General features: G+C 33.7%; 4 protein-coding genes across 4 annotated transcripts; 2 read left to right on the top strand and 2 right to left on the bottom strand.

Annotated features, from left to right (window-relative positions):
- Nucleotides 1-5,733: 5,733 nt before the first annotated feature.
- Nucleotides 5,734-6,504, bottom strand: MONOS_17857 (uncharacterized protein; the record flags this gene model as incomplete). The annotated part of the gene is made up of 2 exons (XM_067870818.1): nucleotides 5,734-6,205; nucleotides 6,320-6,504. 2 exons carry the CDS (start codon nucleotides 6,502-6,504, stop codon nucleotides 5,734-5,736), a joined length of 657 nt encoding a protein of 218 aa, XP_067724123.1.
- A 1,699-nt stretch (nucleotides 6,505-8,203) lies between these two features.
- Nucleotides 8,204-8,757, top strand: MONOS_17856 (uncharacterized protein; the record flags this gene model as incomplete). Its single annotated transcript, XM_067870817.1, has 2 exons — nucleotides 8,204-8,362; nucleotides 8,422-8,757. The coding sequence occupies 2 exons, from the start codon at nucleotides 8,204-8,206 to the stop codon at nucleotides 8,755-8,757; spliced, it is 495 nt and encodes a 164-aa protein (XP_067724122.1).
- A 709-nt stretch (nucleotides 8,758-9,466) lies between these two features.
- On the top strand, nucleotides 9,467-9,685 carry MONOS_17855 (uncharacterized protein; the record flags this gene model as incomplete). The annotated part of the gene is made up of 1 exon (XM_067870816.1): nucleotides 9,467-9,685. The coding sequence occupies one exon, from the start codon at nucleotides 9,467-9,469 to the stop codon at nucleotides 9,683-9,685; it is 219 nt and encodes a 72-aa protein (XP_067724121.1).
- A 4,174-nt stretch (nucleotides 9,686-13,859) lies between these two features.
- Nucleotides 13,860-14,243, bottom strand: MONOS_17854 (uncharacterized protein; the record flags this gene model as incomplete). The annotated part of the gene is made up of 1 exon (XM_067870815.1): nucleotides 13,860-14,243. The coding sequence occupies one exon, from the start codon at nucleotides 14,241-14,243 to the stop codon at nucleotides 13,860-13,862; it is 384 nt and encodes a 127-aa protein (XP_067724120.1).
- Nucleotides 14,244-19,456: the final 5,213 nt, after the last annotated feature.

Below are 19,456 nucleotides of genomic sequence, written 5' to 3'. Positions count from 1 at the left end.
AAAACCATTTCCTTGTTTATGTTTGCGTCTTTGTCATTAAAGAGTGTTACGATGAACTGCAGAATAAATGAGGAGAAAACTCTTATCTGAACTGTTACAGTCTTCTTCAACATCTTCATCTTTTTGATACATTCATTCCTCAGTTCCATGCTTCTCTTCTACTCCACTGAGACTGTCATTTTGCTTGTGTCCCATTTCCATCCGAGGCTGTTGAAGATCTTCTTGGGAGCTTCCTCTCTCTTTTCCATATTGATGATGAGCCAGAGCTGTTGAAGCCACTGGATTGTTTCTTGAGTTGCCTGCGGAAGTGTTTCTTTGTTCTCGTGAAGCAATAATATTTCATCGAGGAACAACACGCATCTAATGTTTTATCTCCTTCGGATTTCCTTCGTAACCTTTCTCATTAACTTTGTGAAAATTAGAAGTGCATCTTTTTACCCGAATGGCATGCATTTAAATCACTAATATTTTTCTTTAAATGTGAAGGACAAGTTGGGGGTGATCGTCTTGGAAATTGGGATTGGGAAGTTCACCTGCGATAAGTCGAGGGAAGTGGTGTAGTCGTCTTTGAGAGGCAATTTTACCACTGTTCGCTGATCTTCCATTTTGAAATGAATGTCTTTCAGGGCTGCATTCAGGGACTGGCAGTCTTGTATTTGTTTGTAGCTTCCGTTCTTTTTCTCTATGAAGAACACGTTGCTTTTGTAGATGAACTCCTCTCTTATTAACTCTTGTTAAACGTTTATTTTCTAGCCTTCTACAGATCCATTCAGCATATACACTCCTCTCCTTCTGTACGCCTGTAAATCCCTTGCACTTGTCTCTCTCCTGTCTCAACAATTCTCTTGCACTCTTTAATTTCCAGACCTGCTGAACTCCCTTTTTACCCGATTGGAGGAACCAATCTTCTTCTTTTCTTAAGAAAAGGAAAAAACTCGAACTACTGATTTTTTTATAAAATCGTGTTTTTTTTTTTCTTTTCCTCAATGCACGCCTTCTTTTTTATAATATTACGTGTTTCTTGCATTAATGTTATTTGCACTATTTGTGCACGTTGTGCAGATAGCAGTCATTGATAAATTGACTTTTATGATTTGATTGAAGAATCAACATTATTCATTCAATCAATTCCAATTCAAACAGTGGATCATTGCCAATATCATGCAGTGACTTTTTATTTGAAACTTTTCATTGAACTTGTCAACGCTTGTGCCTTGTTAACTAAAGAACAATAATTCATATTTCTGTCCATTAAAGTTGTGTTATTATAAAAAGATTTAAAAGTTTCGTTTGTCTATAATATGCATTTTCCTATCGATAAAAAATACTTATTTCAGCATTCTTTGTTTCTTTTTCCGAAAATTCATATGTAAAAAGGAAGAACATGCGGGAAAAATAGATTTGTTCATCTTTAGAAAAATTTTTCAAACAATTTGAAGGTCAAAAAAAATATGGAGATTTTTTCGTAGTTGAATCTTTCATAATGTTTTCAATTAAAAATTATTTTTTCCAGGTGTAAGAAACAAAAGAAAGCATTGAATAATAGACACATCAATTCAAATTATCTTATCCACAAAATTAGTATTGATAAAAATCCACGCTCTTTTTGTTTTGTCCTTTTAAGAATCACTTCAATCTTAGACGTTTGTTCTTAATGCTTAAATAAAATATTGAGTAAAAAAATGAGATGCATGGTTCACACTCTAAGTGAATAACATATTGATAAAATAGTGCAATTTTGATATTTTAAAAAAAGATTGAATTTTCAACTCTTTTGTTTTTGTGAAAATCACAAAAATGTATTCCAGTAAGTGTTTTCTATTTCTAAAAGTTAAAAAATTTGTGATTACTGTGTTCGATAAAAAAGAATATGAATTCTTTAATTCCAATGAAATTAAAATTAAATAAATTCCAAAAAAAAAAAAAAAAAAAAAAAAAAAACTGATCATTATTATTGTTTTTTAATGAATAGCAACGAGCTTTGTCAAATACTAAAAATGGTGGTTTTTCATAATTATTGCATTTGAATTCAATTCTTTGAATCTGTTTATTTATTTATTTATTTTTTCCTTTTCATTTTCTGCCTTTTTTATTTTCTCAATTTCTTCATTTAGCTAAGAAAACAGTTCCCAATCTTCGGAAAGAAGAATAGCCTGTAAGAGGATAACACAAGAAACGGAATAACCATCAGCATCCAATGCAACAACGAGTATCGCGTTGTCAATTCTTTGTGTATCCTTGCGACATACTGCACTTTGGTTCGATGAATGGATAACGCTGATATTTGCAGCAGATGATACACGTAAAGAAGATTTATGCACGTGAAATATTAATGAAATTTTACAGTGATTTTTTTCGTGCAAACCTGTCATCATTTGATACCAGGGCTTCATCACGGTTTGACATAACACATTCAACCGATTTATGTCTTAACCATTTGGTTTGCTCTTCCTTAACTCGGGATGCCGCTTCAAAAACACGGACTCCGCAGCATTTGAAACTTTGATATGTGGCTCGTTTTCTTCTTTAGTATCGTTCAAAACATTTTCCATCGAAAGAAAAAATGTAATTGTTACAATAAAAAACTTGAACAAACCTATTCTCTTGTTTTTTCATTATCAAACTGCTTCTGCAAACGGAGTCTATTTTAATAACGTCCATTACTGTTTCTTCCTTCTCTCTGTTAATAACCTGCCGTCTCCCCTGTTTTCCTATTGAACTTTTTTTTCGCAAAACCCGAACTGCGTTTTTTATGCTGTTGTGGCTGAATTGCTTAGAATTGATTGCGTCTGTGATCCTGACGACGCCATCATACATGATATGTGTCATTCGTTCTAATGAATTTTGATTCTTTCAATAATGAAAACTTAGCAAGGCATGTTTTAATTTTTGTTGCCCTTCTATTCTTTTTTGTTCAACAAACGTTTTCATTGTTTATTTTTGAATTGTGATCTTTTTTTCAAGAGATTGAATTTCACAAAACATAATAAATGGGTAATTCTTTTTGAAAAGTCGCAAACGTTTAATTTTCAAATAAAAATTTTTTTTCATATTTTGCTCAAATTTTTGTTTCCACTTACGAATCTTCTAAAGAATGTGTGAAATAACATTATCCAGAAATAAATTCCATATTAGAGAAGTATGGTTGATGTTAACAGAAATTTGAGTAAAATATGAAAAAAAATTTTTATTTGAAAATTAAACGTTTGCGACTTTTCAAAAAGAATTACCCAAATAAAACTTTTTTATTGAGTATTGTTGATTTTTTTAATTGACATCAGCCAATTTCTTGAAAAAACTATATGATTGATCATTGAATTGATCAATGAGGGATGTGAAATTCTTCGTCTTTTCCAGTTTTTTTTTTCTTTTCACAAAAAAGATTCACATGTCATTTTTTCAGCTTCAACTGGACACCACATTTTACAAGAAAATATATCAATATTCATTTCAAACTTTTTCATTGAATGCACCAAATTAAAATGTTATTGATATGAAATTGCTTTCATCATATGGAGATTTGAAGCGTTGACTGTGAAAACAAACAGAAATATTTTTGATTAATGAAATTAAAAAATATCATTTTCCTTTATTCAAAAAGAAAATACATTTGTTTTTTAACAATGCAAATTTTTTATCAAAAGACCTTTGATCTGTTTGACATTGAAACGAATTGTTTATTTGATGAAAATTACTCAAACGAATATAAGCTATTGTTTGAAAGAAGTTTATCCGGCTTTGCACTCTGTGTGGAACTAGATTTTATCAACTTCACAAATGCCTCCAATATATCACAATGAGGAGTTTCCTTATGTGGCTTTGTTGTTCGATTCCACAACAATAAAAGTGCTGCATCCCATTTCTTCGATATTTACCAAAGGTTAAAGGCTGTTTGATGCTCATCTTTTAGTTCACTTCATCAAAATTGAAGTTGCTGTATCATCTTGGAAACCTTACAAGGGTTTGTTTGTTTCTGATACGATAGAAGGAGGAAAGCTTGATGTTAACCTGTTTCAAAAAGGAATGAAGAGGTATGAGGAATATTTCAAAAGAACATGAGATGAAAAAATGACAAACATTCACTATTTCAACAACTACAACGATCTGTAAATAACGTAATTAAAAGACAATCTCAACTATTTCTTGATCATTCATTCTTCAAAAGAAATTTAAAATATTAATTCTTTAAGATATCATTTCATTAATAAAAATAAAAATTTAAAGTTTTAACAAATTAACTTTCAAAATTATCAATATTAAAAACAAAATATTTTATTAAAATAATAAATGACTTAAAAATATAAAATAAACCCATCCATCAAATATTCTTTTTTTATAATATTAAAAAATAATTTTATATGAAAAAGTTAAAATACTTAAGAATAAGAAAGAATTTTTTAAAATATACATGTAATCTTTTATTAACATAATGTTTTCCTATAAACACTACCAAAAATGTTCAAATTGAATTAACAAATTCTAGATATAAATTTTCATTATTTAATTTATGATTCTTTGTTATTGCTATATTATTAATTTAATATTATGGATTATTTTTATAATTCATAATGTTCGTTTATAATTGAATGTAAGAAAAATAATTTTTTGTTAAATAAATAAATTTTTTGTTAATAATTATTTTCATCTGATTAGTTAGATTTATGAGAGATTTTTTAAATTAGTATTGAAAAAGTTTGAAGTTTAATAAAATACAGTTAGAAAAGAAAAAAACTGTAATGAAAAATGTTTTAACTTTGAAATACAAAATCTTGTTAAAATTATGTTAAAAGTTGTTTGTTATTAAATTTGCACATTTTATTTATTTGAATTTCATTTAATCGAACAAAAATATGATAGTTATTTATATTATAATTTTAAAGATGACGATTGAATAATTGAGAATTTTAGATTGAATGAAATTTTTCACACATTCATTTTATTCAGGAATGAGTAATTCTTTGATGTATTTCTTATTAAAGAGAAATAATAATATGAACACATATTTTGATCCAAACCTTGAATAGAAAGTTTTCTAACTAAATAGAAACTAAACTTTCTACAAACAAATAATAAAAACTTTGCTTTTGAACGAAACAGTGATAATTATTTGATCATAAATCAACTTTTATTGTTTTCTGTTAACATTCATATCATAGAGCTGGAAATATAATGTATGTTTGTTCAGGAAATAATTAAAATTATTTAGGAGTTATTTATTTTGCTTCATAAATTATTTGTTGAAATTTTTATAATTTTTTCTTGGAATTTTTTTTTTTGACTGAATAAACTTTGATCTTTTTGTTTTCTTTGAATAACTCTTGACCCACAATGTGTTATTTTTACTCAATTTTTGGTTTTTGGTTTGTTTTTTAATTTTTCATTTTTATTTACGTTTTTGACTTACTATGTTGTTGCATATTATATTACATGTTTATATAACTTCATATTTGATGTTTTTATTGTGATTTTTTATGACAACAACTAACTTTTATAAATCCTAATTATGACTTTTTTTGCTTTTAAACTTTATTATCATGTTGTAATTGCCTTCACATAATAGAAAGCATTGATTTCACAATGACGAAGCATTATGAAGTATGAACATTCATTGAATGTGATGCAAAGTTATTCAGGTTTGTTTTTGTTTTTCTTTTAAAGAAAGTTAATTGTATCTTATAATAATATCTTGTTATATTGGTGTATGATGATGTTAAAAAACATTTTATATATAACTTACCTCCATACATACAAGCATGGAACATCTTCTTCGGAATCATCGTCCACCCTAACCCATTCACTTCCATCCTCGCTCCTCTTCAACCTCTTGCTCTTCTTTTTGTTCAGAATCTTCTTCATCAACATTTCAAGTTCAGCAGCGTTCTCTTCTTCCTCTTCATCATCATTCCTTTTCCTCTTCGTTGGTGTCTCTCTGTTTTCCCACTCATCATCCATGTCAACTGGTTTTCTTTTCTTGTATGTCTTTTTCTTTTCTTCTGTCTTTTGAGTTTGTTTGACTTTTTCTATTATATCCTCAAGTGGAAGTGGTTCAGGTTTTTTTATCTTCCCCTTCTTCAGAAGAACCTGAAGGTGATAGTCAATGTGTTGACGATCCCTGTAGGTAAAAGCCTTCATCATCTCAGTAGCTCTTTTGCCTTCGTTGTACAGCTGAATCAGTTTGTCATCATCTTCTTTCATCCATCTAATTCTTTAGTTATTATTTTTTTCGTTTCTTTTTCTGTCTTTCAACACTTCTTTTCACTCTTTCTTTCTTCTCTCTTTCACTGTTAAATGTGACATATGTTCAACCTTATGTTTGTACTTTCTAACCGGCGCCTTTGATGTGCAGCTCTCAGCCATTCCGCAGAACAGCTCTGCCATTTCTTCTGGGGTCTTTCCTTGTTGAAAGAGTTGATCTTTGATGAATATATTTGCAACTGATGTTGCAATTGAGTAAAGGTCAGTCTTTCTTTGTTCTTCTTCCTTCTTATCATTTATTTCTTTCATTCTATATTCTGCAACCATCATCAACTCTTCATTTTCTTCAATCAATTTCTTCGCTCCATTCTTAATGTTCCTCTCTCTTTTCGATTCCTCTACAATCAACTCTCCGAAATTCTTTCTTATTCTTTCATTAACCAACTTCATATGGGTATTTTTTTTTGAAAAGTCACAAAATATTAATTGATCTGAAAATCAGATCACAAATGATCAGAAAATGATGATCATTCCGTTCCCATCTTATATTGTCATTTATTCCAATTTTTCGCTTATTTGACTAATTATAAAGTATTAAGTTTCAATTTGATTCATTTCATATAAACATTTAGTTTAATTGTTGAATATGTATTAGTGTGTATCCTTTTAGTTGTAGGTCATGATGAACAAAAAAATGAAATAATTTTTAACTATTTCAATTCATACGTTTTTAAATACGTCTTATTTTATTGTTTATTAACTAACTCTCTTTTGCATTATTCAATTTCCAATAAATGAATGATGAAACATATCTTTTCTTGCAATTCTTTTTCATATTTATGATTTTGAAGAATTCAACATTAATAAGCTTAAAATACACGAATTCATTCAAAGTTGTGCGAATAGAACGCATATACTTAAAAAATGCTTCAAATAATCTTTCCATAAAAAGATTTTTGAATAATTTATAAATAAAAATTGCTATTTTTTTCTCATCTTTGAGTTAAAATGATATTTCAGGCACTTTGGCATTAACAGCGTCAAAAGTATCTGCATCAAAAGCGTACAACATAAAAAGGAAATTTAAAATTATTGTGGAAGAGGCAGTTAGTGTGTTCATGTGGGAAATTCCATTGTTGCAGCCGAGGAACGTTTTGACGTGACGGGCTGTGCTGCTTCGGGTGTTGTTCATTCCTCCGATGCTGCGATATCGGTGATGTTTTCGTTTCCGCTGATGGCTCTGCTTCCTTCGCTTGCAGCGTCGATGGACACGATGTCGGGGAGCAAGCAGATCTTTGTTGTGGAGGAAGTGAATGCGTTCACGTCGATCTACGATCTGTTTGACATGTCGTTGCAGATTTGGTGATCGCAACAGTCGAGGCGTGTGGAAGTGAAGCTGGACTACGAAGTGAGGCAAGAGGTTGAAGTGCACGAAGAGGATGAAACTATCGATAAGAAATTGGAGAAGGCACTGGAGGCATAAGGGATGAAGAGATAACATCGAAGCGGACGAGCGTTCTGGTGGAGCTGTTGGACGGGAAAGATAAGATCATCCGGATGCAGCAGATGAAGATTCTGGAGCTGCATGAGCAGCTGGTTGCCATGAAGGAGAAGGTGGAGTTAATTGATGTGGGGATTGAGAACGTTAAGAGGCAACAGAAGCAGCAGAGTGGCGTGGTGAGTGTGGATGGCAAGCGGAAAATGATGTATTGGTGGTAACGCTTGCTACGCCTTCATCATTGGCCTCAGCTGAAAGAGGGATGATTTCGTTTTCTTCTTTGTTGATTCTGCCTTCTGGATTTTGTGAAAAGTACCATGTGAAGCTTGAAACAATCGTCAAAAAACGCTGCGTTGCTAAGCCATTACCAAACTTGGACAGGAAGGTGGTTGCAGTGAAAGTCGGGAGTGGGATGAGTGTTGTGGGAAGAATACAACTGTGGGTGGAAAGAGTTTGTACTGAGGTGAAAGTTAGTGAACGAGATCTGGGATCAGCGAAAGATACGAAAAAATGGTGCTGTCGAAAGTGCAGGAGCAGACGATAAGCGAGCAGAAGGCGCTGTTCAAGGAGGTGACTGAGAAGCAGCAGACGGAGCTTGCGAAAAAGAAGCAGAAGAAGAAGAAAATGAAAATGACACATGAAGAGACAGAAGTGCAGCTGACTGTAAAGGTGAAAGAGCTGAAAGAGAAGATGAAATGAGGGAACTTTTGTGGGAGAAGGAAGGTTAGGATGAGGAAAATGTTGCCGGTTCAGTGCCTTTGCTGGAGTCTTCCTTGATGGAGCGGATGATTAGCACAGCGTTTGAATCGACGGAACATGTGGAGCTCAAAACAGCGCATGTGCTTTTGATACTGATCACGTTGCAGTCGTCCGTGCAGATGAAGCGTTTGGGGAAGCCGCAGAAGACAAGGCTGCAGTCGTCGCAAGTGTGGAAACTGATGTGGATTCTGTGGATATTCGGAGACAAGATCGCAACAGGCTTGTGTGAGGGCAGCGCTGTGTTGGTGGGAGATGCTGTTACAAGGCTGTGGCTTGGAGACTTTGTGAACATGTGGCTGGGGTAGAAGCACGCTGCGCAGAAGAAGAGAGAGACAGAAATATTAAAGATGATCAAAGTCGTGGAGCTGTTACAAAAGGACTTTGCGGATGTGTTGTTGCAAGGGAAGTTTGCGCGGGAGTAGTGCAAAAAATACAAGTTGTGGTTTTCATGACAACTGCATAGTGTCATTTGAAGGTTTTCAGTTGAAGCCACTTGCAGAAGAGAGCAAGATCTTCCTGATGATTTTGTGTAGGATGTTTCTGAAGTGAATCAATTCAGTGGTTAAAGAGGCTTCGGAGAAGAAAATCAAAAATTTTTTTGGGGCATCTGAGGGATATCATTCGGAGAAGGGAGAGGTCTTCGTGAATGTGTTTCCAGGGTTTCTGTTGAATAACACCTGAAGAGAGGCAACGAAGCGGAAGGAGGCGATTTTAGCGCTGAATGATGAAATTCGTTGATGCGATTCATTGACTTTTTCATCATTATCATTTCACGAATCTTGTTGATGGATTACTTATTCGCAGCAATTGTCTCTTTTGTGAGAGATCATTCCGCAGATACAGCACATGCTGTTACTACGGATCTTTCGGGATGTGCGCATGCTGTCTGGGTGCTGTTTGCAATAATTTGTGTCGGTGCTGGAGGCGTGATATTGCAACGATTTCTTCACACTGTTCGCGAAGCATCAGGATATATTTTATTCCACCGAAATTTGAGCACATCTTTATCCATTTATGAAAAGAACGGTTAAGAAGGCAGTTAGCCTGTATTTTAAGCTGCTGAAGATGGCTCTAAATGGCCAGAGGCTGGTGATTTCGGTGATATTAACAGGGGCAAGGTTCGGAGCAGGTGTGGATGTGGTTCAGAAACGGCAGATGGAGTCTATGCAGCAGGCTGATAAGAAGAAAGAAGGGCAACGAGCACTGTTGTGGATGATTGGGTTTGTTGTGTAACTAGTGGGGCTGCAGCTGCGAAGAACGAGATGGAAAATGCGATCAACTTTTGGCTGCAGCTGTGTGATCGGAAGCATGTGGAGCTGTGTCACAAAATTATGATACGGCAGAGGGAAAGAAAAGGAGTCAATATATTGTCATGCATCATCTTCTTCTCTTCCTTCTTCTTCTCCCTCTCCTTCTTCTTCTTCTTCTCCTGCTTCTCCTTCCTTTTCAAATTCTTCTTCTTCCTCCTCTTCTTCCTCTTCTTCCTCTTCATCCTCTTTATCTTCTATGCTCTGTCCAAAGTTCTCCAATTCAAACAGCGGCTCCACACATCAAATCAGTTTTGGCTTCCCTCGTGTTATCCCCATCAGCTTTATCGCATCCTCTGTGCTGCCTTCTTCTGCTACAACCTCCTTGTTCGTCTGGTCCACTCGTCCAAGTTTTCATTTTCACTTCAACAAGTCTGATAATAAAAATGGGGAATGTGAAGAACTTCATCTGGATCGTAATGGAACAAGGGAGCAGAGCATTCGACTTCTGCACATGGAAAGTTCTGGGCCTGTTGGATTTAACATGAAAGTCTTCTCCTCCGCGCGACTTGAGCTGCTGTTATTAGTTTCTCCATGTGATATTTCTCCTCATCCACTTGTGATTTTTCCTCCACCTCCTTGATCTTCTCTTTCTTCTCACTGTTCAACACTATTCATCGTATTTCCATTCATTCATTTCTATCTTCGTTCCGCTCAGAAGTGCGTATGCCTTCAACATGAACGAGAACTCGCTCACTGTCTGCGAAAACGTCTCATTCAGCATATCACAACACAGAATCCGCATGTTTATCTGAATGACTAAAGCGATTGTGGTTATTTGAACGTAAATTTTGTTCATCATCACCATTGGTTGCTTTTTCAGTATTTTCTGCGCGCAACAAGTGGCTTAGGAAGAGGGAGGACTTCTTCATCTTCTTCTTCTTCTGTTGGTTCGGACCTTTTGCTTACATGTAGTACAGCCATTTTTGCTCAACTTCTTTGCCTGTTCTTCTTCATCTTCCTTTTTTCTCTTCTTTCTTTCTGTTCTTGATTTCCTTTTTCAGCATCATCACATAACTTTTCTTCTTGTCAGGCATCACACCGTGCACAGACAGATAGAGAATGTCATCTTGCGGAATCTCCAAGCATTGTGGCACTCAGGCAAGCGTATCAGTCGTTGAACTGTTCATTTCAATCGGAGAATCGAAAGGCCTTCTGTGAAAAAAGGAAATATTAAAGAATGGATCAAATTGAAGGGAAACAAGTTCTTGAGATTAGGATCTTCATACAGATAAATTTATGCCCTGCTTTGAATACGAACTTCAGCTTTTCATCAGGAAAACTGTGAGTCCAGCAGATTAGTCTAATTTCTCTGGTCTCCTTCAGCGAAGGATTTTGGCTCAGCAGTAGTGGCTAAGAGCGGAAGAGTGGAAGATTAAAAAGATGGCTTTGGAAAACAAACGCCAGAACATTGTTCGAGCCGATTGTTAAACACCGAGGCGCTTCTGACGTTGTGGTGGAGTGTATTAATGACTAGATTGGATTGGAAAAAGAGCTAACTGGCGTAGAGTAAAGGATGCAACATGGCAGCTGCTTTTCTTTTGCCTTTGGACAAAGATGAAGGCGATATGTTGAACGATCGAATGCACAGGAACAACCCACCAAAGAGCAGCTGATAAAAAGACGTCACTTGTCAGAAAATGACTGAGACAAGCCAGGCGGTTGTGAATGCCCCAACAGAAGGCAATCTTGAAGCCTTATCAGAACAAATGTGGGTTAGCAGGATGATCGTTCATTGGATTGGGCTTTCCTCCTTTTTTATAATTCGTCAACAGTTTCTTATGTTGTTTTCATTATCATAATCATCTTTATAATCATCATCTTCTTCTTTGTTGTTTTTGCTGTTACTGATGCGTCTATCATCATCATCATCTGATTCATCGCAATCATTCTTTTTCAGATTGGGCTTCTTTTCATTTCCTTTTCTTCGTTTGAGGCTTCTCTTTTTTCATTATCATCCTTTTCTCTCTTCTTCATCACTTTCTCACTGTTATCTGCAATTCTTTTGATGTGTCAACGAAGTGCTGGCTGAACCTTTTCTCCTCGAAAATTTTTGTATTCATCCCAAAAACCGCTTTCCTTATCGTCTTCATTGTTTTCATCTCCTTCATCATCAGCGTAATCGTCTATTTTCTCTTCCTCTTATTCAAAATCGAACAAATCATTTTTTCTATGTTATTCGCACATGTCTTTGCCTCACTCCTCGTTCATTACAAAGCTTATAATCAAGCTTTTTAACAGCTGTGCATCGTTCTTCGCACCAATCTCAATTTTCATTGAAATTGTCCTCAAGAACATATAGGGCTTCTGTTCCCACATTCTCACTTCCACTGTGAAGACCAGTATGATACATCGTGAATGTGAAGAAAATGAAGAATGCAACTTCTGTGACTGGAGCACTTCAGAGTATCTTAACCTCTGGCTTCGCCATTGGTTCTTCAAGCTTCCCCTGAATTTCTTTTGAACTTTCCACAAACTCTCAATGCACTGTTGGATACCCGCCTTTCTCCTCATTCACATCACCTCCCTCTCTCCCTCCGCTTTCTTTTTCTTCTTCTTCCTTCTGCTTATCTCAACACAGCCTTCTCCATCGCCTTCCTCTGCCTCATCCAGCTTCTCCAGCGCTGCCAGTGCAATCGCTGCTGGTGATAGAACTACGTCTTAAATTTTCAATCCCACCTTCTCCATCGTTTTCTCATCAGCTTCTTTTTCACACAAGATTCTGCAATCCCTTGCCCAATCGCCTCGTCGTCTATTTTTGTTATAAAACGCATCGGCTGTGGTGATTAAAACACCGTCAACACTATCGCAGACAGAAGCAGCGAAGTGATAAACAGATTATTACTTCCGAGAACGCATTCACATTCACTGCAGGAAAGATACTTAGTGTCAAATTTCTTTCCCACCGACGCTACAAGCGACGGAAGCTGCGCCACCAGCAGAACCGAAAGCATAGCCGAAAGCGCAACATCGTATGCACACACAACACCCCCATACAGCACCGCCCTCCGCGTCACAACAAATCATTCGAAGCGTCTGTTGCTCCCTCAGTTACGACTTCTTTTGATTTTCATACACCCCAGCCGCCTCTCGTTGTCATCCATCGCTCCTGCCGATGTGTATGACGCAGCCACAGCCGACACATCTGAAGGGCCAATCACAAGCTCCGATAATGACGGTTGCTCATACGCTGCCGACTTTATCTATTTGCTTCTTCCACATTGGAAGAGTGAATTAGACTGTTGTTCTGCTGAAGTTAAAAGAGATGTTGAATTTTAATTGCGCTGAAAGAAGAGACGAACGCTTCACTGCGTCAGCTTCAAGAATCATTTTGAGATAACACATCGCACACAATTGCAGCGCCTTCCGTGTCACAAACACTTTATCTATGTTCAATTTATAAACATCAATCATCACAGAAATCTCATCTTTTTTGATCAAATGGAAAAGTTTCAACATGTTTTCTTGGAAGGCTGTTGAAATGAGAAGATAAAGATGAGTAAAAATCAAATGAGCAGTTGAATGCTATTTAAGATATGATTCGTGGCTTGATTCAAAACTTGAGATGCCATTTCTTTTCCATTTTTTATAAAAAGACATTTAACAAAAGAAATTATATGTTGTAATTTATTATTTTATTAAAAAATTAATTACAGCTCAATATTCACAGCTTTTTGAATTTCTTATAAAACAATGAAAACAGTTACGATGAAATTTTCAAGTTAAATAATTTCGTTTCAAAATATTCTAATAAAGGCAAGTTATAATCTATTTGTTTTTCAACATAAGAAAATATTCAAAAAGAAGACTCCATTCAAAAAATTAAAACGTTGATTTGAACAATTGAAATGAAAACAACGAAATATGAACAAATTGTTCAGTTACTTCAAAAAACAAGAAAAAGAATACTTAATAACATAAATATGACTAAACAGTGAAAATAACATATGAAATCTGTTTTATTGAAACGTAATATTTTGTGATAGACGTGACAAAACTGAAAAGAATAACATTCAGCAATACATAATGGTAACGGAATGATCATCATTTTCTGATCATTTGTGATCTGATTTTCAGATCAATTAATATTTTGTGACTTTTCAAAAAAAAATGCCCATATACTTCTCCATCTGGCTCTTTTTCTTTGGTACCTCTTCCTTGAATGAAATTCCATGAAATACTTCAAGTTCAAGGAGAGTTTCGTCGAACACTGTCTGCTTTTGACCTGCGATGGGAGGAGCTATTAGCCGCGATGCAACCATTGCTCTTTTTACAGCATCTTTAATGTAGCTACATTGAGAAAGTCGAATTGGGTTCCATCCTGCAATGAAAGCGGTCTTTTCCATGATGGCTCGTTGTGTTTCAGCATCTTGATTGGACATTATCAGTGCTGTGCAGATAAACCCACTGCGCAGTGAGTGGAAGCAGAACAAATGGCGCGGATATCCTGCTGTCTCGGCCCTTCTTTTGAACCGTTCTCTCATGCTAACAACACTCAATGGTCACATGAGCTTGTAAAGGTTTGTCTTTTCTTTATCTTCATACCAATTTGAAAGCCTTATTCCTGTTTTCTGATATTTACACAGAGAGAGCCAAAATACAGGATCATCATCTTTCTCCTCTTCCTCATATTCCTTTAAAGTAACATCTCTTCACCAGTCGAATTGACACTTCGCTCTGAAGAATATCAATGTTCAAAGAAGTTTATTTGTTTCTTTGGACATCACCACTTTTGTAATGTGTGACAACTTAACGTTTGCTAATGTCACTGCGCGCGCACCTGTATGAACAGCAACTTGATAAAGAGAGCTTTCAAGAGCCTTGTAAAGATGCCTTGTTGGAATACAATGAACAATTCTCTTGACATCCATAAGAAGTGCTGGTTCCTTTTTTAAGACTCTTTTTGGCACTTCACTTGAATATTTTAAACAACGAACAGCATGTTTCATTGTGTCAACTGTTCTTTTGTTTAATCTTCTTCCTCTTTCAATAATGTTTAATCTTTTTATAGATGGGATGATGATATAGCAAATTGATGAAAGTGGGTAGTGGCATTCTTTGCCACAGAATAGAACGAACCCTCTGTCCATTCGATGATGCAATGGCCAAGGTTCTAGCCCAATCTTGTGAGCCCAGGTGGTCAGAAGCCGCTCGACCAAAGAATGTTTGCGTCTTGTGGCTTCTGACCACATTCTTTCAATATGAAGATATTTCTTTGATCCCTCAACTCCAACACGAGCGAGGGCACAATCCATTTTGGTTGGGTGAAAATACAAGTCCGAAGGGCATGACGAGCAAGAGGAAGAGGAAGAAGCAGAAGCTGAGGCTGAAGCTGAGGCTGAGGCTGAGGCAGAGGAAGAGGAAGAGGATGAAAAGGATTGAGAAGAAAGAGAAAAGGTTAAGTTTTCATTTGAAGATAATTTCTGAGAAGATATCACGGATAACGCATTTGCTTTTTCAATATAAATTTGTTTATCATTTTTTAAATATTGTTTGACTTCTTTTAAATCATTCAATGTCTCTTTTATTTCATCTTTTTCCATTTCTTTTATTTCTTCTTCACTCCCATCCGACTCTCCAGAATCTTCTTCAACTGGAATGTTATCTTCAGAATAATCAGAGACATCCAACTCTTCAGAATAATCTGAAACCTCCTAGCTGGTCTCAGTATCACTATCTTCAGAGAATCTTTTTTTCTCATTAAAAAATTCATCTTTTTTTTCTTTCTGAAGAGGCAGCACTCTGTGATGAGTTGGAGTTTTTGTTGGATCTGGAAAAGGAGGATGATGGAGTGCACTTGAATTCGTTGAAGAAGAATAAATGGAAGTGGAAGATAATTATTGAAGTTTGCGAATAGGTACAGAACGGATTGGAGAAAAAAGTTCGTTCATCATGTTTAACATTCTGACACAAACTTCTTCTCGACTGGTGAATTCATTGATTGTATTTTTTTTCTGAAATTGAGAAATTTATTGTTAGTTAATTATCGATATTCTATTAAAATAGAACGAAATAATTCAAAAATAAATAATTGATAGCACAAAATTAAAAACACAAATGTCAAAATATATTTAAAAAGTGCCTATTGTTTATTTTCCAAAAAAATAAAAAATCACATTTTTTCATCAAATTTTTGTTCCCGCTAACTTAACTTCACAAAATAGGAAGTCCAAATAAGTTAACATAATAATAAATTGAGAATTAAAATTTCAAGAGTTGGTAAAAATTTTTGATTGTCATGAAAAAAATTTTTATTTGTTGAAAATTGAACAAAAGTTTCTTTTCCAAAAAAAAGACTAATAATTTGGGTCGTACAGAATTTTTCGTTGTTGAATTATTGTTGAACAAGTTGCACTGTAATTAGGATTCAGTTAATTCTCCATCGCAATAATATTTTCAAATTGAATTCAATCAAAATTTGACAAAATTCGGTAAGAGGGTACATAGCGACCGGTATTTTTTTGTTATTTTGCCAAATTAAATAATTTATTTGAACACAATATGATATAATGATTTCGTTCAATGAGTTTTTTTGATATTTAATTGTTGAAAATAAATGACAAAAATCAATAAAAACTCAATTTTCCCATTAATAAAATAATAAATTTGTGCACAAATTGTTAACAATTAAATTTGAATATAATATATAACAAAATTAAATAAATGATTAATTGATTGATTTCTGTACAATTTCAACAAGTATCAACGATTCGAGAAAGGATATTGCAGATTTGAATGATAAATTTTCTTGTGTTTCATGTTCATTTGATTGGCTCATCAAGAATGTGCTGAACGTCGGCAAAAAAAAATGCCCGAGATGTTTTAATAAAATGTACATTTATTCAAGATCAGAAACAAGAAAACAATATAGATGTGCAAAATGCGATAAATCGATCAGTTTATTTGAAAATACGTCATTCTTTAACACGAAAATACCATTGAACAAGCTGCTCAGAATCATTTTGTATTATTGTTTGAAATTGAATATCACTCAAACAAGTATTCTCCTTGACATCAACAGAAAAACCGTCAGTTTCTGGTATTCTCAATGTCGTTCAATTTCTTCGACAATCACATTTCAGAATTTTCAACCAATTGGAGGTGATGGTGAAATTGTAGAAATTGACGAGGCTATCCTGAGAAGGAGAAAATTCCACAAGGGTCGAAAAAAATCAAAAATATGGCTTTTCGGAGGTATTGAAAGAAAAAGCGAAAAATGTGGAGGAAGATTCTTTATTGTTAGGGTCAAAAATAGAAAAAAAGACACCTTGCTTCCCATCATCCAAGCAAATATAAAACCCAAGACAATGATTTACAGTGACGAATAACGTGCGTATAATTGCTTATCAGAATACAATTATTCACATTTATCGGTTTGCCATAAATATAAATTCAAGAATCCTCTTTCTGGGGTCTGCACGAACGGAATAGAAGGATTATGGTCCAGATTTCGCCAATATTTACCAAAAACAGGAGTTAACAATAAGTTTATTGATGACTACATTGCAAGTTACATGTTCCATTCCTCACGAAAATACTCCTTCATTGATTTTGTCAAAAAAATTATATTTACTGCACCAAAAGAAGAAGATAGCGATGATAGTGATTCAAATGAATCAGAAAGTGAAGACGAATCATTGACTCCATTAGTTGATGATCTTGTTTCATCAACTGAAAGTGACATATATGGAGCTGGCGATGGTGAATCTGCATCGGAATATGCAGAATTTTCATGAAAAATAACTGATCTTAGCAATAATTTTTTTTTGAAACATTGAATTCAATCAATTTTTTTTGCACTTTATTATCAAAAAAACAAAGTTTAATCATGTTCTTCATTTGTCTGTGTTTCTTATCCATGAAAAAACAAACGAAAAACACTCACTTTTTACCGGTCGCTATCTGCCCACTTACCCAAAATTCATTTTTGAAAAGCAAAACATATTTTTTCTAAGAAAAAAAACACATGCATATATCATAAGATATTTGAAAAGTCATAAAAGAAAATGAATAAAATAAATGTGTTTTTTTTTATCTTCCATTGTGAATAACTTCAAATCTTTCCACAAAACATTTTGCACGTTAACGTTTTCCATCACCAGTGTAATGAAAGCCAAATAATCATCCCCTCATAAAACTCTGGATGGATAAAAGTCCTCATTCGATAAAAAAATTTCCAGCTTAATGGATATTGAACTTTGTTACAAAATCGTTTCATAATTTTATAATACATCAGGAATATGTTGAAAAATCAATGTTAAAATATTTGGAAAAGGAATCTCTTGATTGTGAAGAGTTTGAACTCAAGTTGTTTTTGATATCCAATTATTGAACAAAAAAATTGTTTTGTTCAAAAATTCGCAAATGTTGTTTTCTATAAAACTTTTTGGGTTACGAATATCAATTGACACACAAAAAATTAAACAGGATCGAAAAAATTAGAGACAAAAGCGTCAAACTGTCAAACGAAATTGAAAAACTTTCATTCGGAATCAAAATTTTTGTTCAAAAGAAAACAGTTGATAAAAAAATACAAGTAAATATAATAAAAAAATTTTTAAAAAAAATATTGATCGTAATGTTTGTGTTGTTATTTTCTCTGTGTTGAGAAAATTTCGAACCATAATAAACTTTAAAACAAACTCGAAACAAAACTTGAAACATTTGTTTTATTCAAAATAAATGAGTATTTTTAAAATAACAACAAGAAAAAAGAGAGCCAATTCTGAATACATAATTCTTCAAAAAATAGGTTAAAACACAAATTTTCTTTGGAATATTTTCTGTGAAGAAGCAAGCTTTCAATTAAAATAAGATTAAATAGTTTTGGAATTCCTCTCACACTTAAAAAAATTTTGCATTTTTTATGAGGGAGCACATAAAAATATCTGAAAAGAGATGAAAAATCTATAAAATAGCAAATATCTTTGATATTTCAACAATTAGAATGTTTATTGACTTTTATATATTATTGTTGATTTTTAGAAGATTTGAAGTTTCTCGAACTTTTGACTTTGGATATTTTTCTATTTTGAATTATTTTTGATGTATTATGTGGTTATAAAACGTTTGAATTATTCAAATAAAGAAATACCTCACATCAAAAAGCGTCTTTGAAATTTTTTATGGAAAAAAAAAATAGTTTTTGCAAATAACCATGTATAGAGACCATAACGATAAAAATGCAATAAAATTTTTTGATTCTTCAATTATACACCAAAAATTATTCAAAGTCGAAAAACTTTCAACCAAAGTCGAAAAACTTTCAAACGAAATCGAAAATTATTATTCAAAGTCAGAAAACTTTCATTCGAAGTCGAAAAAGTTTCATTCGAAGTCGAAAAAGTTTCAATCAAAGTCGAAAAAGTTGCAAACGAAATCGAAAATTATTATTCAAAGTCGAAAACTTTCATTCGAAGTCGAAAAAGTTTCAATCAAAGTCGAAAAAGTTGCAAACGAAATCGAAAAACTTTCAAACAAAGTCGAAACCTAGACAAAAAAATGAACGATTAATATTGAAAATTCAATTGAAGTGGATCTTTGTTCTTTTGTTTTTGTGAATATTATCAGCAATGTGTGTGTTGTTGATTTCTGCAAAATATGAGGATTAAGAATCAAAATAAACTCAAAAATAAAATATTAACATAACTAAGAACATTTGTTTCCTTCAATAAGAAATGAGTCGCTTGTGATGAAA

Source organism: Monocercomonoides exilis (assembly GCF_001643675.1).
Source record: "Monocercomonoides exilis strain PA203 chromosome Unknown scaffold34-1095894, whole genome shotgun sequence".
Taxonomy (NCBI): Eukaryota; Preaxostyla; order Oxymonadida; family Polymastigidae; genus Monocercomonoides; species Monocercomonoides exilis.
Note: the sequence above shows the minus strand (reverse complement) of the source record. Positions and strands in the feature narration are given on the sequence as shown.